At 42.1% G+C, this 21,886-nt stretch overlaps 1 protein-coding gene across 1 annotated transcript in view; it reads right to left on the bottom strand.

The window, feature by feature from the left end:
- The window catches only part of LOC121603868 (protein kinase C-binding protein NELL1-like), a 233,413-nt gene that overhangs the window by 199,534 nt on the left and 11,993 nt on the right, over positions 1-21,886 (bottom strand). Inside the window, exon 3 of the mRNA XM_041933140.1 lies at positions 1,789-1,939. Within this exon, the coding sequence (XP_041789074.1) occupies positions 1,789-1,939 (151 nt within the window). The remainder of the gene's footprint in view (positions 1-1,788; positions 1,940-21,886) is intronic.

Genomic DNA, 21,886 nt, shown 5'->3' with positions numbered 1-21,886 from the left:
TGTTGTAATTACATACTGTATTATAATATAGGCTATTTTACAGCTGGTAAAGGCAGAACTAACTCTATAGTGTTGGGTACTTTAATAGCACATTATATGTTTTTAACATAAAAATGTGCGTACTTTGTTGTCATATTTGACCACTACATATCTTTACCTTTGCATAATATGGCTTTTTCTGATAAAAAGGTGAAGTGCACATATTACACTTGGAGCTATTTTTCAGAGCAGAGTAACGGGTTGCTTTGTTTACTACGTTTAGGAGGCCTGGCTTTCCCTGTCTCCATCAGTTGAGGGGCCCTCTACCTCAGTCTCCCATTGTGTATGATTTTGCCTTCGTCTCGACTCTCGGCAAACACATACACGCACTCCCTCACATGCTCACTTTGACTGCATGTTTTACAGAGCTGAAGGCTTTTGCCTTCAGAGGAGTGGAGGAAAATCAATGTTGCCTGCCCTTCAAAAACAATTCACAGTTGTACAGTTTGTCAGGGGGCCGGGGTGAGCTCGCTGCTGCCACTCACTGATGTCCTGCAGCCATCACATTCTGCAGCAAAATTCTGACTCCTTCAAAAAGTCTAAAAGAGATGTTGAAATTATTACTCTAAGAAACTAGAGTTACCGTCTCTGCCAAACAGTCAAGTTGCACTTACAATCATGTCAGTCCAGACTCATATCATATATGTAGTGAAGACTCTGAAGGAATTTAATAAAGGGTATTAAGTGTACTTGCTGGTGAAATGGTAGTGATATGTATGATTCCAGTGAGAGACATGCTGTCTTCCCATAGAGAATATTTTTCCAGAGAAGTACAGAGGACTGATGGAGAGCTTCATCACATGATGCAACGACAATCACCTGAAGCTCAGTCAGCTCATCATCTTGTGGCGGACTACAAGACTTCAAATATGGATGTTGCTGCAAAGAAGCAACAAACTGTAAAACATGGACGCTTCACACACATCTTCAACCCGGCAGCACAGAAGATCTATACAATCAGCACAGTTTCAAACTATCTGAACAATGTGAAACATGGCTACAATCTGCCTTCTGTTCCTGAGTCATGGCGTTGAATAATGGGCAGAAAAGTGTTTCTGCACAACATTATGTCACAGGGTAGTTGACCTTTGGTCATAATTAGCGTGTGAATTTTTTCAGTTCATCCTTGAGTCCAAGAAAAGAAGAAAATTCCCTCAAGGCGTTCCTGGGATACCACGCTCACAAGGATGAGATGAATGAAAAGACAGATGGACAGACAGACTGTTGGATGGAAAACATAATGCCTCCGGCCACGGCTGTCACCGGGGCGTAGGCATAAAAACATGTGTACCTGTTTCGGTGCTCATTTCATCGCAGCTAGGTTACAAAGCCATATGTTCTAGTTCTCAGTGCAACGGCCAGTCAGAGACGCTGTAAGTCTACAGCATTCTACGATGGAATGTAACATTATCAGGATGCTCTGCATTGCTAAGTTCTTCACACTCATCTCACAGACACAATACATCGAAGGTTATCTTTCTGCCCTGAGCATACAGGAGGAAACGCTGCATTATTCCACCCGCCGACCTGCCCTCCCATCACCCGCTGACTTACACCGGCAGTGGAGTAATCTCACACTGATCTTTACTTTACTACACCTCATCAACAGCCATCTGCAAACAGCTATGAGTGAGATGAGAATTCATCTCAGGGTTTAATTTAAAACGAGAGCGCTCAGTAACCCGCGGAAGTAAAGTTGTGCAGAAAAGGAGCTGCAGGCCAAAATGAAGAGGATTACAGATGGATTACCTGTGTTCTGACTCGTGGATGGAGAATATGACTCCTGATGTGGAGGACTTCTGCTGGATGGAGGCCAAGAAGGTGAACTCACTTTTACTCCTGAACAGCTGCACCACTTTCTCTGTGATGTGTGCCGGGGCGTGAACTGCTCTCCCAACATCTGAGGGAATAAAGCAAAATGGAAAGAAATCATGAGCTTATGTAAACTCTTTTCACAGGCGATGTGCTGTCTGCTCCCTCCATGTGCACTCTGCCAAAAGTGCAAGCAACATATCAAGCTGGCTAAATCACACATGGTGAAACACAAAGAAACACTTTTACTCACACAAAATATATCTCATCAACAGTTGGAGCAGTTGTGTCTGGCAGTCTGTTTTAGAAAAAAATCTGTTTTCTAAATTGATGCTTAGACAGTAAACCTCGCACGAATGTGCGTATTTCTATAAACTAAAGAGAACTTAAAGATATCGGAAAAAAAGATTTTGACCTTGATAAATCCAGCTGCATCTGGATGGAGCTCTTGCCCACACTTGCGTAGTTTGCTTTAAAGGATAACTCAAGTCTATCACAATTACAGTCTGAGCAGTCATTTCTATCAGTTATGATACGATGGTTCTGACCAAAATAATTGCTGAGATCTGGAAAAAACTGCAACATGGCTACAACATGCAGAAATCACGAGCAGTCAGACGGTTAGACGGGTTGTAAACAAGCCAATAGTTAAGCCAGCACGCCCAAAATGTTGTTAATAATCCCTTAATGCTATGTTAAGCACATCAGGTCAAAGTTAAACCAGGAAGTCATTTTGTAAACATTGATGGATGTTTACAGCAGACAATTTGGGTCAGAATGTGCTTGCCTTCAGGTTTTATTATGTTAGTTACTGTAATTACTGCTGATAGGACAGTGGACAAAAATACAGCATGATATGAAAGTTTTTGACACTGAACGCAACCATATATAAGCTCTACCAGTCCAAGTCTGGGTGTGACCCAGCATTTACACATATAGAAATTCTGCATTTGCTTGTAATTAGCATCCCAGTGATGTCTGTGAATCAGGAATAGCAGTGGCAGAGAGGGATGCAGGCATGTATGTCTTCATAGTCCAACCCTGACTGAATACAGATGACAGTTCTGGGTTAGATAACAGTTTATAAAGATGAGTGACAAGTGCTGGAATATAAACAGCTGAGAGTTCGAGGGTATGAGGTTAGCAGCGCATCTGTGCAGGGAAAAGAAACTACATACTGGAGATTTTTCCTGGGCATAAAAGCTACAATATGCAGCATCAACTACATGTTTCCTATGTTTTGAATAACATCCAGCCTAAGATGAGTTTTAACATTGATTTCCCACTCTCCATTTTCATTCACGTCAACATTAAATGAAAAAAAAAAAATTAAAAGCCAGTTATTGTCCAATTATGACGCCAGTGTGAACAGTTTGGAAACACCCGTTCAAGGACACCCCAACACCTGGCTGCTGCCTCACAAAAGACAACAGGGTTTGTGTCTTTGGCCAACAGTGTTTGCAAATGGAGCGCATTGAGTTGTAAACGCTGCCTTCTCTTCTTTGTAAAAACTGCATCCTGCATCCTCGCACTCCCCGCTGTCACGGCCCGGGTGAGGGCGTGCCACTCCCCCTGCCCTCCCTGACCAGAGCCTGCCATTAGATCAGCCCTTTAAAATCTGCAGTCACTGGCTCTATCAACATGATGAGCCATAGAGATGCTGTCAGACCTCTAGCCTTACACCTAAATAACAAGATACTGTTAGCGGTGGTTTGTCGCTTCTTTCCAAAATGACCAAACCAGTTTAAACAAGCATTTTCTAATCTGCCACCTCCACAGTCAAGACCTGGGGCCTCATTTATAAAACAGACTTACAATCAATCGTGATTTTAAGTGTGACTTGAGCAGAGAACCACATATATGTAGTGATTTATAAAACCTTACTTTGATGTGGAAATGACGTTATCTGGTTGCGTAGGGGTTTTGCAGCTTGGTGCACTTCTTCAGTGATTGCTGTGATTCATTTGTCCATTTGAGGGAGCTCGGGTGTGCCAGCCCACCCCCCCGGTTGCCATAAGGCTGCAGGTTTGTATGGCTCTTCTTTTTTCCCTTGTTGTTTAAGGTCAAACCTTTTCTTTTTAATGTCAGCCACAGTTCTGCCCTGCCTCACTCACTACAGCGGCGACACACTCGATTTCACCCACTCGAGTTTTTTATGTTAGCCATCTCCCATGAATCAAATGTAAGTCGGAAAAGATTTTAAGACTTAGTTCAAATATGAATCTAACAGGATCTTGAGGCCCAAGGCCAACTTTTACTGAGACTAAATGGCAAACATAAGGGAAAGTGGTCATGATGAGAGGAAACCAACACTGAATGTACTGTAAGTAGGACTTCCTACACCAAAATCAGACACTTGGTACACTCAACCGTACATTATGACCTCCTCCTCCTCCTGAAAAGGTTTGTGATAGGTCACACTTCTCCTAAATTAACCTCTAGGGGAGGAAAGTCATTATACACACGACCACAAGAGGCCGCTTTTCTGGAAAACACCGGAAAACACAGGTTGTTGAGCCATTTTAAGGGAATAAGCAGTGCTGGTCTTTATGCTTTTCATGCTGAATCTTTGAATACATTTTTTTGGGAGGCAACAAAAACAATCTTAACAATATATTAAATATTAAAAGAGAAGATTAATGGATCTAATTTATAAATATATATATATATATATATATATATATATATATATATATATATATATATATATGTATATATATATATGGCACTGGCAGCCCAGTAAACACAGCAGCATGTCTGGTTACTTTCTCATACATGAAATAACACCGTATATTCAAAAATCTCTGAAAAAGTCACACAGTTGATGTCCAGTTGAAGACCAGATTTATTACTGAAAACTGAGTTACAGTCGGGGTTTTTCTGACACCGATAATGACAAAACTGAAAATTATAGCTTGTATTCCAAATAATACTTACGTTTTTTTTTAAATAATTGTTTTACTTTTGAAAACATGTTGTATTTTTCAACATAATTTGGCTTAATTGTAGTCTTCTTACAAGAAGCATACATGCCTATAACAACCGCTAACTGATGCTGTTTGACAAAGAATGTCTGCTGCACTTAAAATGGATTTGGCCAATGGAAACCAAACTCACATAAACTTTTCCAGCCAAAGAAAACTAAGTGCTATCACACTCCGACAGCCCACTAATAATGATGGATCGATAGTATGATGGGAGCAGAACTAAAGCAGTGCACCATAGCAGTCCCCACCGTACAGCAGTCTTGGGCTTTTAAACATAAACAAACCCATTTACAGTGACAGGAGGAAACAGGTAGAGCGGGGAGGTTCGTCTCCAAGCAGACACGATGAAGCCCAGTGTAGCAGGCAGCAGCCGGCTGTCACCCCTCCTCCCTCTCCATTTTACAGCTCATCACTTTAATCAGGAGCCTGGCGGGCCCTCCCCCAGCTCGGGTAAGTCTTACAGATGGCCTCTTTAACTGACAGTGAGGAAGAGGAGCTCAGCTGCGGTCCGGAGAGACTTCACTCACCACAGCCGCAGCCAGGTCTGTGTGGACTTCTGTCCGGCCAGATATGGAAAACCAGTGTCAAAGTGTCACAGCCAGATAAGCACATTACTGCACCATGCTCAAGTTTCTGCCAAGGGCACAAAGTAGCTCAGGGCTGAGTTTTCTGGGAGGGCCAGTGTCCAGTAGGCCTGTGACTTGCAGGAAAACCTTTTAAGAGCCTTCACTCTCCAGCTCACCAGCAGGAACATCACTGGACACCACTTCCTGCAGGGGTGGTGGGAAGCTCTGCCTGGGCAAATCGCAGATGCACCTGTACTGCGCAGGACCCTGCATGGTGACATGTTTGAAATGCAAACTGATTGTTGTTTTCAGTTGCTGTTACTTAAAGTGTTGCTATTTAACTGAGCTATAGTTACAATATGTGGTCCAAAGAAAGCAACCAGTAGCCCTGAGTGTGCAATTAAGCCCTGCGCTCTATGCAGTGCCGTGCAAGCAGTTTTCTTCTCAAGGCATTGTACACAACAGCATGTGTCAAAACAACCTATTTTTTATGCAATATCCCAAACACACACGGCATGAGTCATGTTAACAGAGCAGTAAACTGCACCTTCACTACAGCTTCTCACTCACTGAGCCCAAGGTTAAATCGTCACATAACTTCCCCGACGAAAAATCTGAACAATCCATAGACATTGAATTTGCACATACATAAAACAGAGAAAGGCAGCAAATCCTGTTTCTGAACTATAATCTTTTTCATAGCAGAGATGCAGGCCTGAAACTCATAACAAAGCTTTAACCATGAATATCACTAACCTCTGAATCAGTGCATGTTCAGTAAGCAGACTAACATTTCCTGGACAAAGTGCAGATACACAAACACACTATCTATACTCAGGCGTCAGATCAAAGAATATCTCTGTGCACTATGGAGGCAGTCTGGCCGTCTCTGTTGGACAGTAGTCATGTTTACAGTCCCCACAGCAACACATTCGCCACCACTGGCAGCTGCTCAGAGGCTGCAGGGCTCTGGTTACAGCGAGGAACAACATTAAAGGTACAACAAGAGAAGAATAACACGTCAAAGTTTTCTGGCATCAGTTGTGGAACATTAAATAAACCCACAAGGACTGGACTGATAACTATTTGGCAGGTGACAAACATGATATGAGCTTCTTTTTACTGGCCATCACAACTCTCCCAGCTCTGTAGTTCCTTCGGCAGGGAAGATGCAGCCGATCTACCTGGCAGGTGGGAAATTATTTTTTCTTTGCCAATGATGGGCCTTCACATCTTAAAGCAATGATCTACAGTAAGCTGTCTGTAATTCACAAACTCAGAAATAAAAACTGGCGAGAATATTAATAAAAGGTTTTTAAAAAAGAGATACCTCACGAGATACGTCAGCCATACCACAAGAGCAAAGAAACAGTCAAAAGAATTATAAGATGTTGTCTACCAGGCAGCTGAGACGGGCTAATTGCAGCTGAGTGTCGGCACACTCGGCTGATTTCTGGCACCTGAGGACCAAATGTGAGCCGGCTTCATCTTATTCACACCTGCCAGATCTTGGTTGGTATTTGTGGGTGCGGAGAATCAGCTCCAGTCAGCAGAATGCAAGAATCAATTATTGCCGGTTAGCTAACTAAGCACCATTCTTTATCGGTTTGATTTTTCACCGAACTCAAGAGTGAAATTCATCCTGAAAGCAACTGGTGCGAGTCCTGCCAGCAGACTTACTGCAGTTCCTTGTCTCCCAAAGTGAAGGTAGCTCAGCTTGCTGTGGTCAGAACTATGAAAGATGTTATTAATGGTAAAAATATGGCACAAGAGGACATTGGTTTATATCCCCCTTCCTGTTTTTTCTGTAAACTACCAAATTATTTAAAAAATGGAAAAAACAAAAAACAAAAAAAAAAACAGCACAACCTGGGAAGAAATCCCTTTATCCTCAAAAATCAGCTGTGGCGTCTGTGCGGTAGCTGCATTCATGCTATGTAAACACATATGAAAAAAAAAAAGATTTAAATTCTTTGTAATGTTCTTTGCATTTTTGTACATTTTTATGGTTTTTCTTGTCTTTCTTTCTGATCCTGCAAGAAACCAGTCATCCCTATTTCCACACTTCCAGCCCTCCAGTCATCTGTACATCCACACATGAAGCTCGCCAGCCAGTCATCCATCCAGTACACAGCAGACTGTCCCTGAGGAGCTAGCCTGCTTTCGGCTGCTCAAGGCGGGTCTGCAGTGGAGAGTAAAAAGCAGAGACTGGACTGCAGAACAGGGGCTGGGCTGGAACTGAAGATAAAGGACTGAAACAAACACACACACACACACACACAACTCTCAAGGTAATGTCTGAAGGTAATGTTTAAAAGAAAAACTATATGTCAACAGCAGCCAGTGACGGCTCTTCACCCTGACTGCAGCTGGAGAAGAGATGCTGCACATTCAGTGTACAATTTTCCATCAAAAACAAAATGCAAGAAGCAACAAACTAAGAAATTCAGGAGCAGAGACGCTAACAGAAGTCACCAAATAAATAACTGAAGACGGTAGTTCAAGGCGAGCGGTACAGTTACCACAAAATGGCAAGGAATGTCGAATAAGGTTTAGAAACGGGCAAAATCCACAGAAAGTGAACCGTGTTCGCACAAAGAACAAAGGAAGAGGAGTTTGATGCACGTGAAGGAGACTGTGAGTGCATGTCAAGCAGCCTACAAACACAGCCAAGCTCTCAGCAAGCCTCCCCTAACTTGACTTGGCTTGCATTTGAAGAACTCCTCAGCTACTGAAAAATTCATAAATCTGAATGGATAAAACATTGATGATTCAGTTCAAGTTTCCCTTCCCTTTGCAAGTAGATAACCTGACTGTAAACATTTAAAACCCGGTAAGCTCTACTGTATCTGGTAGGTGATTGGAGTGATGTGTCGCGGATCTAATGAGACGGTCCACTGATAACATCCTGAGAGGGCGGGTTCACGCCTCAGACAGAGATGACAGCTCTTTATCACGAAGCATCAGGCTGAGTGCAGTTCGATTACAGTAAATAAGGATGACACTCCGAGAAATAAAGGCCATCCATCTGTGGGAGAGTCAGCGGCTGTCGCTTAAAGTGCAATAATGCAGAGCCCTGACGCAAAATCCAGCCAGAGGAATATTAGATATTGGTTAGAGTAATGAACTTCCTGTTAGAGTTCTTCCAGCGGCGTCAACATTTACAAGCTGTATCTCCAACACACACCAAACACATGCACAGTACGGCTGTGAGGGCAGTGTGAACTGTGCAGAGTTAATGTAGTCCGTGTGTGTGTGTGTGTGTGTGTGTGTGTGTGTGTGTGTGTGTGTGTGTGTGTGGTATGAAATGAGATTAGCACCACAAGAGATGCTACTTGAACTGAATTTGTCACGCTCATACTGCACTGCGACTGAAACAAAAACAATTTTTGTAAGATAAATGACATTAAAACGAACAACTGAAAAATGTAACGCCTTAAAAATCAAAACGATTACTGTTGTATTAATGAGAACAGCTCGACAATCTGTGCATTTGCTCTCTTTCAGACCACGAGCCAAGAAGATGGATGGTGGAGTCGAGTCTGCCTTGATTACACGATGTGCAGTGTCTTGCTGGTTTAACCTGGACGTGAACAGAGAAAGTAAAAACGGTCATTTGTGGTTTCAGGGGAAGACACATGCTGGAACTACTTCTTGGTGGACAAAAGCCGGGCGCCGTCACGTCTTGACATCACAGAGAGGTTGCCATGACTGTACTGTACAGAGACCAAAACCTGAGCACCGATGCTATCTGGCAATGCACGCTATAGCCAGACATGCTGTGTGGAAGTAGGTCGCTCCATAGTTTGAGAAAGTAAGTTTGTCAAGAAATAACTCCGAACTCCCTAAAATCAAAAATCGCAGGCTCTTTCCTAGTCTGTCTGCCCACTAGGAGAGCTCACAGAAACAGCCTTATGCTGCTATGGCTAGCATGTTAGCATGCTACTTGTGCCCCCAACAAAGAGAAAGTTGGTGACAGTTGGAAACAAAGCAACAAGTAAAATTCCACAATAATCACATTAAATTTTAATCAGTGTCTTACATATCCATTTTTAAATTCATTTATTCTTTTAAAAGAGTGCTTTGACATTCAGAGATTTTAATATAAACTCAAGAAATTCAAATGTATGCTGCTCAAGTCCCTGTGTGCACTCATCTCTTTCCATACAGTGAGGATTTGTGTGTGTGTGTGCGTGCGCTCGCATGTGTTTTGTTAACAACTCTCTGGGCTGAGATCCTATCCATAATCTGCTCCACCCCCCACAGCTCTACACAATCCTCCTCTGCTGTGGGCAGGTTTTAACACCACAGCTGGCACTCTGTGCTTCAAACAGCTCAGACTGTACACATGCAGCACGAATCCACACACACACACACACACACACACACACACACACACACACACACACACACATACATATGTAAAGAACACAAACTCACACAGGGGAAATAGGTGGAATTGAGATGTGAGTTAATTTAGTGGAGCAGTGAGTGCTTTGAGGTGGCATATCAGTATCTGTCAGGCCTCTGGTAGGCCCACTGCTGGGAGTGTGGCTCACTCTGAGGGACGACGCAACTGTAAGGCGGGGGCCCCTGCAGAGATCCAGGGGGAGCCCGAACCGAGAGCTCCCCCCATCGCAACTCAGCCAAGCTTAATTACCTCCTCACTCTTCGATACCGCTCCGCCTGACAAACAGCCGATCACTGGATTCGAAACCAGCCAGCAGGCTCGCCAGCCAGCCAGCCGGCCCCCATCCTGTCATCAGCACTGCTTACACAGCTATTTATCTCAATTAGCCATGCTCTGCATACTTGAAAAATATGATGGCAGGATAAGGCTGTGATAACGGCGTCCGTTAGTACTGTCCTCCTGATATTTGTGATAAATCATCCCACGAGAGCTCTCAACTACCATGTCGTTAAATGTCGAATAAAGCAACAAATCGGCAAATAACCTCATCATCACGCAGTCATGTTTATGGCAGGCTCCTTAATCATTCTCACACAGCCACGAGCTGACAGCCACAGCCACATTGTTTACCTCCGTATGAGCCCTGCTGCATTTCTTTCTCCTTTAAGACAGAGAGAGAGAGAGGGAGGTGAGAAGAAAATGACGGTGGTGGAGCAAACAAGTGGTGCAGCGTGGGCAGCATGCAGAGCAGAGCTGGGAGATACGATCAGGACAGGACATAGAGGGAGGAGACAGACGGAGAGATAACTCAGCCAAAGGTCACCCAAGGGCGCCTCACTTCTCTCCCAGAAAGCGTCTCTGTCACAGCCCAGTGGCACGCCAGCAAACGGCCGCAACGTTCATATGCGACATGGAACATGAGTACAAATGTTTGACGTTAAACATGTCGCTTGTGAGCCGAGATTTGAAGAACTCGTAACCCCTTCGTGCAGCTACGTGCCGTCCCTTCTTTGCTCCTGCAGCTGCTCCACAGCAAAGAAGAAAGAAAGCAAGACGTGAAGCGAGGAGGTGCTGCTGGAAGCTTTTCACTGTGAAGCGGCTGCAGTCACAGGATGTAGGTGGAGGAGCCGTTTGAGCAGCTATTAGCTACTGTGTTGCCTGGTAGAAACTTTTCACTAACTTTTTGTCACCAGACCAGAATAGGGTGCATCTAAAATACCAAAATATTCCAGTTTATAGCCCTCAAATCATGTTGAAAACTGAAAACCTTCAATAAATGAATCCTAAATGGAAATAAGACAGAGGAAAACACAGTCAAACAGTGAAACTACAGAGATAGAAACTAAAATTATAGCTTTTTAAGTCCTGATTTCAAATATCTTGTTTTGACTAACTGCCTTAAAGCCAAAGAGATCCAGCTTGCAGTGATGTAAAGCATTTCTCACAACTGAGAAGCTGGACAGAACGAGAAGGAAAAAATGACTGAAACGATAAATTATCAAAAAAGTTGATGATTACTTTCCTGTCAGTCAACTTATTGAGTCATTGCACCAGCTCTAACTGCAGATTGGCCCCCTTTTTAGGCCAGTTTCACAGTTGTATACAGGTGAAATGTGCCATAAGAAATGTTGTCTGCTGACCAAAGTGTTGTTGAGAAAGAAATTTTGACTTGTAGGAAGAAAACAAACGTGGGATGAAATCTGGGAGCATAAAGGGGTCAAGAGAAGGTCAACTAACACTGGTATATTGGACATGTAGAGTATATCTGTGTTGTTTATCAATGTCATTTCATCACTGTATTTTGATGCATCTACTGTACTAAAAATATATTTTCTACACAGTGGAAGTATCTACTAAACTCATCTTTTTTAATCTCATCTCATTTTGCCGTCAGAGAATCCAGGAAATGTATCATAAATTGCAAATTTTCTCCGTATTGTGCAGCCCGACCAGCAGCTGTGTCAGTGTCTGAGAACATTACAGCCCTGCTGGTGGAGAAACACGCTAATACTTCTCTGAAGAAGCGAAGACATGGCAAGACAAACAACACAAACAGCTCCCTCCGTCTCTTATCTGAGCAAATGGGGCATCAATTCACACAGAGGCGACGCAGAGAGGAGGCAACTCATCAAATACGGCCGACTGTAAATGCAAACGAGCTGCTGCGTGCCAAACAATATCTCTATGTGTACTCCGAACACGTGTCAGGCGCAGATTATTCACGCGGGACTCCGTTTGGAGAGGAAGCGGCTGAGTTTAGTGACTCCGGTTGTGTTGGGGTTGATTATGAAGTCAGAAACAATGAATTATTAAAACAAATGGCACTCCAGATGTTCCCCCTGTCTTCATGACAAACACTATCCTCTCTCAAGCATGGACATGCGAGCTGAGCAAAACACAAGCTTGAAAAATCTCTGTGGCCTTCCTGCCTCGTGTGTGTGTGTGTGTGTGAGGCAGTGTTTGGTGCAGGTTCCATTCTCTGGAGGTGCCATCACTGTGATCCATTAGCAGCCCTCAGTCATTTGGCATTGTAAAGTTTAAGCTTTAGTGTTAATAAACTGCTGGTATGAGGCTGCTGCATATCCTGCTAATAGTGAACTTCTGTTGCTGGACTTCTTTTGGGCTTCATTCAGGTGGGCTTGATAATCAAGCAGGAGGTTAGTTAAGCTCTAGTTGTAAAAGAATTAGTTGATTAGTTAACCAAGTTGCTGCTTTCCCTGCATTTCTCTGCTTTTTTGAACCTATTTATGTGTTTTCTTTCTCACTTGTAACCTGTAACTGGAGAATGGACAGGTTTTTACGGACAAAACAAGTAACTGGAACATAGGAATTTTCATCGCAGTAGAGAAAAAACGAAGAGAAGAGAAAAGATCAGCATAATCGCGTCGCTATTCTAGGAAAAAAATGGAATTATATTTACAATTGACCATCAGCATGCGCTTCCACATCCACAAGTCTGATGACGACCCATTTTTACAGGGGTGCTATTAATTCATCTTGATTGTAGAAGCTGTCTGACCACTCGTTTTCAGCTAAAGATTATTTTATTTACTCAAGACCAGGACTGCATGGTGAACCCACAGTTCCACACTAATACAGAAATGTGTTTACAATAGACAAGGATACTCCACACTAAAAATCATGTGACTCTTGTTACCAGTACCTTCAATTTATATTATCATTAATATTATTACATTACATTATTCTTTTTACTTATTCACCAACAATTATTTGGACAAGTACTTGCAAATGGTGAAATGGCTTTTGTGGGTTTACAAAGAAGTGGACTGTTGGCTGCAAAGTGATGGTGTTAAATACATGTTGTGGTGTTTACCCATTAGCATGCATCAGATTAGCCAAAAGCTTTTCTGCTTCATCCATTGTCCCATAAAACTCCAAGTACACACTGAGCTGATGAAACCAAGAGGAAACACAGCTCCCAACAGATCAACAAGTGCACTGAAAGAGAAGGTTTTTCAGACTCTAATACAAGTGTAGGTAGAGAAAAATCACTCACATTGGCTCTCTAAACAGGATTAGAATTACTGAGCGGAGCATGCAATATTAAAATCACCTTATTTTAGAAAAATAAACCCTGCTGAACGGGACTCCATCCTCAGAATTTGACCGATCATAAATATTTAGAGCCACAGTGCAGCGCCCAGGGGGAAACTCCAGTACTGGAGCCAATGCCTTGGTTCATGGCAGAGCATCCTTAGCATCAAACAGTATTTTTCCATGAGATGAGATGGAATAAATCATGACTGGGGCCTATGATGCCTTTTTGGGTTGGAGGAAACCAGAATTTTTGGAGGTACCACAGGAACATGTGAAAGAACCCAGTCAGGACCTTCTTCCTCTCAGGTAACACTGCAAACAACTGGGGTGAACTAGCCTCAACTCTGAACTCAATAACATGTTGCGAGTGTGCTGTAGGGGATAATGCGTAGTACCACATGTCTGCAATCTGAATCAAATTCAGTCACATGATGCTCCAGAAATGTTGCTGTTCATGTTTTTAATAAAGAGGCAGTAGACCACTTGATGTTAACAAAACGGCCGGAACACATCCCCCCTCTCCCTCCTCTAGTGGCAGAGAGAGTGCAGGGGCGGAGGGGTTTGTTTGGTTGAATATGTTAGTCTAGTCTGCCCAACTCACTCAACTTCTATCTGACTGAGCTTTGTGCAGGTTAGAATCTCTGAAATATCAGAATCTAACTGTGCTGTGTGATGATGAAGCCACAGTGCTGTCCATGGTGCTGAAGTAGCAGATGGATTTGTAACTGTGCCTTTTTCTGTCAGTACCACCCTAACATACAGTATATATATACTATGAATACTGAAATAAGTATTATTTTGTAGCCTATACACTCTATAGAGCAGTATCACCTTCATGATCACAGCGACTAACAAGTAGAGAAAGAGGATCATAGAGGCACACTTCTGCCTGCAGTACTCCTATAATATTCTTAGAATATTTCTATGATAATTCAGCAGCGTATGCCCACAGACAGGCGGCGATTTGTACATTTTTAGCGGGGGGATGGCCTGATTTGAACTTCCCATTGGGAAGAATGAACACGTGAGAGTCCTTTCTTGATTAAATGCTTTGTTTTCACTGTCTACTTTTCAGTTTTTATAGCTCATCATGTGCAATTACTTTTCTCTGACACTTATTTATCCGACCGTTGTCTGTCTCTCCTCTCGTCTGCTGTGTGCGTGCATGGATCTGATTGGCTGAATAGCATCACATGACATGATTTACAACTCATGCAACTGGTCTGTGAGTTTCCTGGGCTGCTAAACCAGTGCCACGGGGGCCAAAAATCATGTGCTGGTCAAAAAAGAACCACTCCTTTAAAATGTTAATTATCTATCAATTATAGGTCTGGGTCTGGACCAAGACCATGGTCTGCCTCTTAGTGACCTCTGGAGGGATGGAGAGGGATGGAGGGAGAGGTTAACAAGGCGGATGGCGTTCTCCCTCATCCACCCTCATATCGCCTACTGCTACTATTAAGCTGGGTTAGGCTTCAGGCCAAACCCCTGCTACAAAATGAACAAATCAACGACTGTTTATAAGTCAAGTTAAAAGATGAGCAGGTGCTGTACAGTAGCTCTCTCTACATATTCATATTTGTAGGTGTGAAGGCTGTGAGGAGCGAACAACAAGCCAAATTCATTTAGCAACAGGACTGAATAAGCCCCCACTGTTTCCATCAAAGCCCCTCTCAGTTTTCAGCTCCCTGTCTTGCCTCAGAGACAACTATAAGACATGAAAAGCTTGCAGTCAAGAAGAGCAGCAGCATCTCTAACTGTGTTTTGCCTTGCCTCTTTCTCCTCTAGCCCTGACTAAAACAAAATGACGGCTCGCCTTGTGATGCAGTCAGCGCTCGCATTTTTTATTTCTAAATCCAGCGTGCTTTGATCCATCGCTGGAGAGTTTTGTGTTCGCTCCATCCAAGTGCTGAAGCTTTGAGCACTGTAGCAGGTACAGTACAGTATCCAGGCACTCATGAACGACCAAATTCTGTTGGTTCTGACCAGCCAGTCGTGCCTCATATACTGATTTCACGTACCACTCAAGAAGTAATGAGCACACACACTGTCCTCCAGCATGAAGCCACAAAATGCACATTTCTTCTAAATCTAACTCGTCCAACGCTTTCAAAGTTCTAAATCTTGACATGAAATCACAGCTATTGTGCCAAAATGCATCATCCATCCAACTTCCATTTATGTCACTCCAATCATTTCTGAGATTCTCTGAGTTACAATCTATAATTACAGCCTCCCTGTCAGACCAAGTTTCTGTGTATCTAAAAAGCTGGAAAACTGTTCTGTTTATATGAAGAAAAGTTAAATCTATATCAAGGCTTTAAGAATTTCAGCTACGCTGTGTCCAAGAATGAAATGAAAACTGAATATTCTTACTTATGTGAGTTAATAGAGTTTAGTTCAAAGAGGAGAATAAAGTCAATCTCTTCTTGGAAATTAAGAACACTTCTCAGTCAAGAAGAATGGCAGAAGAATTCAGCAGAGGTCAAAGAGGTCAAAGAGGTACCGAAATGCTTTAATTAAGTAAAAGTGGTGATACCACAGAGAAAAACACTCTATTGCAAATGGAGAATTCAACATTTTGTCTGGACAAACAAATATGATGTTGCACGGAACTCTAATTAATAACAAATGATAGAGGTGCCTGGAGTCCATCAGGGCTGATTGAGGCAAATTTTAATGGATCTTAATGTGTTAAAAAAAAAAACACTCACATTTCATTCTCCTCTTGTCCACGACAGTCTGCTAGTATTTTAGCGCTGCTCTCCTTTACAATAGCCTGAAGTGTGAGCATCTCGCTGCATATCCAAGTGAAAATTAGCGTGAATGTGAAAAATGATTTGCACCAGAGACTCCAAATTCAGACACGCAGGTTGGCAAATTACACTTAACTCCGACACTAATTAATCTGTTACCTCTCACTCTCTCTATCTCTCTTATTGCACAAAACATTTAAGTGGCAGCTTCTTGTTTTATCTGTCAATGACCCTCACATTCGCAAGTTTACATTAGGAGCATCACTGGCAGGAGGACATATCAACTGTCCCAAATTAACGTGATTTCTGAGAGTAACTTGATGACAAGCCAAAATTAAACATACTTTCTTTACTCATGAAAGACTGAGTGAAGAGCCTCCGTGTTGTAACACCATGTTAAATCTGTGGTAAAAACTGCTCCGTGGTTCCAACAACTCCAACACAGTGAGACGTCTTCTTTCTAGCTGATCACACCCCCCCCACGTCAGGAAGAGGAGTCTGTTAAACTTCAAAACTAAAGCCTATAATAGCTTTGAAACAGGACCTACAGAATTTGGGTCAAGTAGCTTGTGAAGAACGAGGTGACAGATTTAGTAGCTACAGCTGTTATGTTAGTGTATTGATAAATATTTTATCAACAATTAGGGAAAATATAAGCATCAGATCAGACTCGGTCAATATTAAAGGACTCAGGGCCACAAAAAGTTGATCTAGACATTCGTAAGGAATAATAATGATCTCCAGAATCGGAGGTACAGTCCAGCAGCCTTTGCCCACTTTCATTTGCTTTGTACAAGAGTTGAAATAGAAGCAGAGTTTTTATCTATATTTTAACAAATATAGTACAGTCTAAAACTGTCTAACTGCCATGAATTCAAGATGACTGCAGCTTCTGTAAAAAATACACACTTTTAAAAAAACTTCATGAACTGAGGGCCTGAACATCACAGAAAAACATTAATTTCTGGACAACAGTTCATCGCATGCTGCACTGGTAGGCTTCATTAAAACCAGTAAACACAATACAAAAACTAAACCATGGTTATATCGATATCTGCTCCCCCATTGGGTAACACCTTAAACTCACTATGTTGTGTTCTGCCTTGTCATCCAGTTCCAACAGGATCTTGTTTGACATTAAGTAAATATACCTTCCTATATTTAATGGGACCTTTAATGTCACCTTTCGAGCCTACAGGGGGGTGTTTGATGATCAAAGCAGATTTTGGGTTGACTATCACTTTAAGTACAAAATTTCCATAGATGTCTTTACACCTCTGAAGGATAAATACAAATGGAAAACATTCAACAGTTATTTATAAAACTGAAAAAAAAAACTTACTTCATCTTCAGTCTACACCTGTCTGGACACAAATCAACACCGCTGGCCTATTGCACTGTTCCTACCAGCCTCGTTAAGATTACATGGAAACACACTCTGTAGGCTGTGTGCTTTAAATGCTGCATTACAGCTCGCTAACAAGCTGCCCCAAAAATATCACCCCTGCCTCTCCCAGAATGGTGTCATGGGTGTCAACAGATTCCGTCACCTCTGATACCTCAAAGCGTATGAAGAGCTGCTGAAACGATGGAGCTGAAAGGAGGAGAGGGACGCAATGGGAAAGAGCGATAATACTATTTGTGCTTATCTTCATGCTAAAACCAAAAATCTCCATCCAGAACAGATCAGGCTCTAATGATGTTAACTTCATGCTATTCACGCTCTTTGAGAATTCCTCTGACGCCGCCATCAGGACAAAGTTCAAACTCTACACAAAAGACATGATATAATGCAGTGGTTTTCAAATTCTGACACTGTGGGCCTCACCCTCAGACAACATTGAGACAAATGCCATTTTTATTCCTGCTTTTGCTTTGCGCACTTTCCCGAAGTTTTTCAATGGCGCCCCATCCATTTTAAACAGCACGCACCACAAAACACATACATATGCACACGCACACCCCTTTAAGCTAACAATGACACCATGACTATCATGGACACCAAGGAGCATAAAAGGATGCTGCATTAGCCTGACAACCAGTAAATGTTAGCTAACGTCTCACAAATCCATACCTGTCAAGCTCAGTGTGATGGAAACAGGAGCAAGTGCGAGTGGTGAGTGCCTCCCTTCTGTCTGAAACCATTCTCAGCACTGGTGAAACTTTCAGCCCTCAAAGGCAAGTGAAGTTTCATTTGCACTCTAAACATGAAAATCTGCCAGATTGGTCTGGCAAGGTGTTCACATGGCAACAGCGATACGCTCAGCATTTGCTCTGGTTTGTTACAGGCGCAAGCTCGAGTTTAAAGGCTGTCAGTGACACCTTTTGCCTTGAAGCTGCCACCGCTGCGTCTTGTGATGCGGTAAATTGCCGGCAACGTGCAGCCATAATGCTGTCAGCGTTGCCTTGGTTACCAGCTTGTTGGCGCTCACAGTTAATCCATGAAGTAGCGTGACAGCGCCATGGGAGATGAGACCAGTGCTGCTAAATCCCAACACGCTTTCCCTCGATGCCTTCACTAGAGATCAGCTGCACTGATGTTGTCGTTGTTGTTGATGATGTTTCTGTTGTTTTAATTGATGAGGAAATATTAAAGAATGTTCATTTATGGTTATGCTTTTGCAGAACACACTGCATGATGTTTACTGTATGGGTAAACTTTTTTTGAATAGCTTTATTTGTGGTGCTTCGAAAAGACATAGAATGGACATAAAGGTCATAAAAACAGGGATAAAAATGAATATTAAATAAGATGGAGAATACTGAAAGTGAGATAGAATAAATATTAAAATAAAGATGATGCATAACATGAGATGGAAAATAGAACCACACAATAAAATATAGGTTACACAAAATGCATATAATCAAGTAAATTCAGATATAAAACGTGATGCAGCAATGCATTAGAATTAGGCAAAGCACAAACGCTTCAGGCCTGTATCAGGAAGTCACTTCTAGTTTAAGGCTGAAGTGCAGAGATCATTTTTCAACTGACTTTTTAAAAATATTTAGCAAGCTTCTTCCCTGATATTTGCAGGTAGTGTGTTGCAGGCTTTGGGGCGTTATTGAAAAAGGCTGCATTCCAATTTTCTCCAATAGGCAGGTGATCACAATGTAAACAGCTGGATTCATGGGTAAAGTGACAACACACAGCGTGGCGGCAGCAAACTCAAATGCCCCATGAAGAATGTCCAACATTCCGTCTTTGATGGGTTTTTTTTGTTGGTAATAAAGTTTTGGCTGCGGGTATAGCATGCATCTCCAATCATCACGGCACCAACATGTCATTAGCTATAATTAGTTGTAACAGAACAAATTCCAATTCCAATCTATGATAGGTTATAAAGCCACCACAGTGAAAGTGAATGCAATTACAGTGTGGCTGTGATACCATCAAAACAAAGACAATGGCTCCAGGCAGGACAAAAAAGGGCTAATTATATCAGGCTTGTGATGGAGATGGGAAGATGCTGAAGGCTCAGTCTTGCACCTTCCACGAAGGATTTTGCGATAAATAGACAGAGTTTAATTGCTCTACGCTGAGGTTACTGTGCTGGTTTCCAGCCATGTAGCCGAGGATTTAAAGATGAGCACGTCGTATTGCAGATGACATTTCTCTGTGTGTGATAATGAGACAGACTTTAGAGGGAGCTTTGAGTGTATGATAATGCACCACTGCAACTACTTTGCAGGCGGTCAATTCTTAACTGGCATTGTTCATAAGAGAAAAATCAGAGGGTGCTGCAAAATATAAACAAAGCAGCACAGTTCGCTGTTGTCTAACTCATAAAAATAGAATAGAGGAATCGTTAAAGGAGCCAGAAATCCAGCCTCCTTCTGTGCAGTGAACTCTGTAGGGAGCTGCAATATGTGGTGTTATTATTAAAGCTGTAACTGTTTACTGTGTATGGGTGTGTGTGTGTGTGTGTGTGCTGCACACCAGGATAAGCTGGATGAGTCAGACTTGCAATGTCTCCAACCACATGTCTTACAGTGATTAGAACCAACTTTAGTCAGAGTGCAGTCTTAAAAATAATGTCCAATGTAACTGATCTTGAATGTCTAAAAAATAAGAAATAATGCTATTATAGAAATACTTTTTCTATAATATCAGAAATGCTGTTCACAGATCAAACAAAGAAGGAGAGGAAAGCTAAAACAAGCCTAAAATCACTGTAAATAGTACCAAACTTTAACATATATTAGCACCTTGACGCCTGAATTTATTTAGAATTATATTTAAAAAATTAATTCTTCGTGTTTTTGCTTTTAAATTGATCCTAAATTAAGATGAGTTTGTTAATTTTTCTGTAGCACATACAATAGATATAAATTTAGGTATGATGCAAATTAGCAACAACAGGCGTTAATGCTTGCATTTAAGCATTAATGCCTGTTGTCGCCATTTTGCATAAAAATACGTTTTTTTCTAAATTCATAAATGTGCATCATAAAAGGCACGAAATTGGCTTACAACCATTTCATTGTAACAACAACACAACGGATGTAGTTTTCACTTTGACCCATCCGACGAGAAACCAGTGCTTGCAAAAGGTTCCTAGGTGTGTGTTGAATATGCACAAACCAGCATTAGAGGAATGCATGCGTGATTCGGCTGCAGTGTGGATTAAAGCGGTATGATGCGAATTCCCGACAATCTGCGTTATTCGTTCATGTACATGCGTGAACATGCGTTCATGTATTATTTATAACCAATTCAGCAGTTAGTTAGCATGTTAATATTTGTTAATGAGCAAAGTAGCTGAAACCACAAACAAAAAATGTCTGCAGGTACTGTATTTCATCAAAAACCAAAGTACTAAACAAACTGAAAACTCGATGTGATGATTGTATCCTTTGTGGCAGTATTGTCTCTCAATGAACTAACACAGGAACAGGCATATAACTGAACAAGGACAACAAAAAGCTGAACAAATAAAGGTAAAGAATGGCAGAGAACAGTGAATGGCTCAGGACAGCAATGTCCACAAATATAAAAATAATAGTGCAAAGAAATAATCATTGAATGAATGTACGTACATGGAGAGGGTCATTATGCGCAGTATTTGCATGTATACATGTCTGTATAAAGAATGTTCTGCGTGTGGGATTTATATTGTCAATGACTGTGATTTTTTTGTAATTTCACTACAGAACAGCTCTTTAAAAACTTCAACAGATGGGACTCGAGGGAGAGACAGCACAATCTGAGTCCAAAATTACAGAAGGCAGCTTCACTGTGGGGCTTCACTGCCTGAAATAGATCCTTTACAGTAAAACCTCGCGATTGATCCTGGTCCCAGGAGACCCTGATGGTCTGGACCAATTATATGGATTTTAGGTCTGGGTGTGCCAGATGAGATCACATTCCCCACATCCAGCTGAAAGCACTCCTGTGTCCTGTCATTGTTCCTCTTCCTTTAATTTGACAGCAGGGGGGCAATAGAGACACGTCTGTCCCTTTAAAAGATATCGCCCTCATGTAGGATGAATAATTCAGATGGAATAATTCCGCTGAGGTTCGTGTGAGGTGGGACTGGTGTCTCGCCTCCTCCAGCAGTAGGACAGCCAGGAAGCTTATACATAAAAGATGAAAGGTTTGATAGCCTCCATCGGATTCAGCAGCTGGGATTGTGCGCCGTAGAGTCGTAGCCTGGTTCAGCTGCTCGCAGCTTGTGAACTGCCCACTGCCTCTTGGGCCTGCCGGCATGGGGCTTTCTCTGTAATATCTGTGACATATGCAACCCAGCTCCGCTC

This window comes from Chelmon rostratus, chromosome 1 (assembly GCF_017976325.1).
Source record: "Chelmon rostratus isolate fCheRos1 chromosome 1, fCheRos1.pri, whole genome shotgun sequence".
NCBI lineage: Eukaryota > Metazoa > Chordata > Actinopteri > Chaetodontiformes > Chaetodontidae > Chelmon > Chelmon rostratus.
This window is presented reverse-complemented; position numbering and strand designations above follow the sequence as displayed.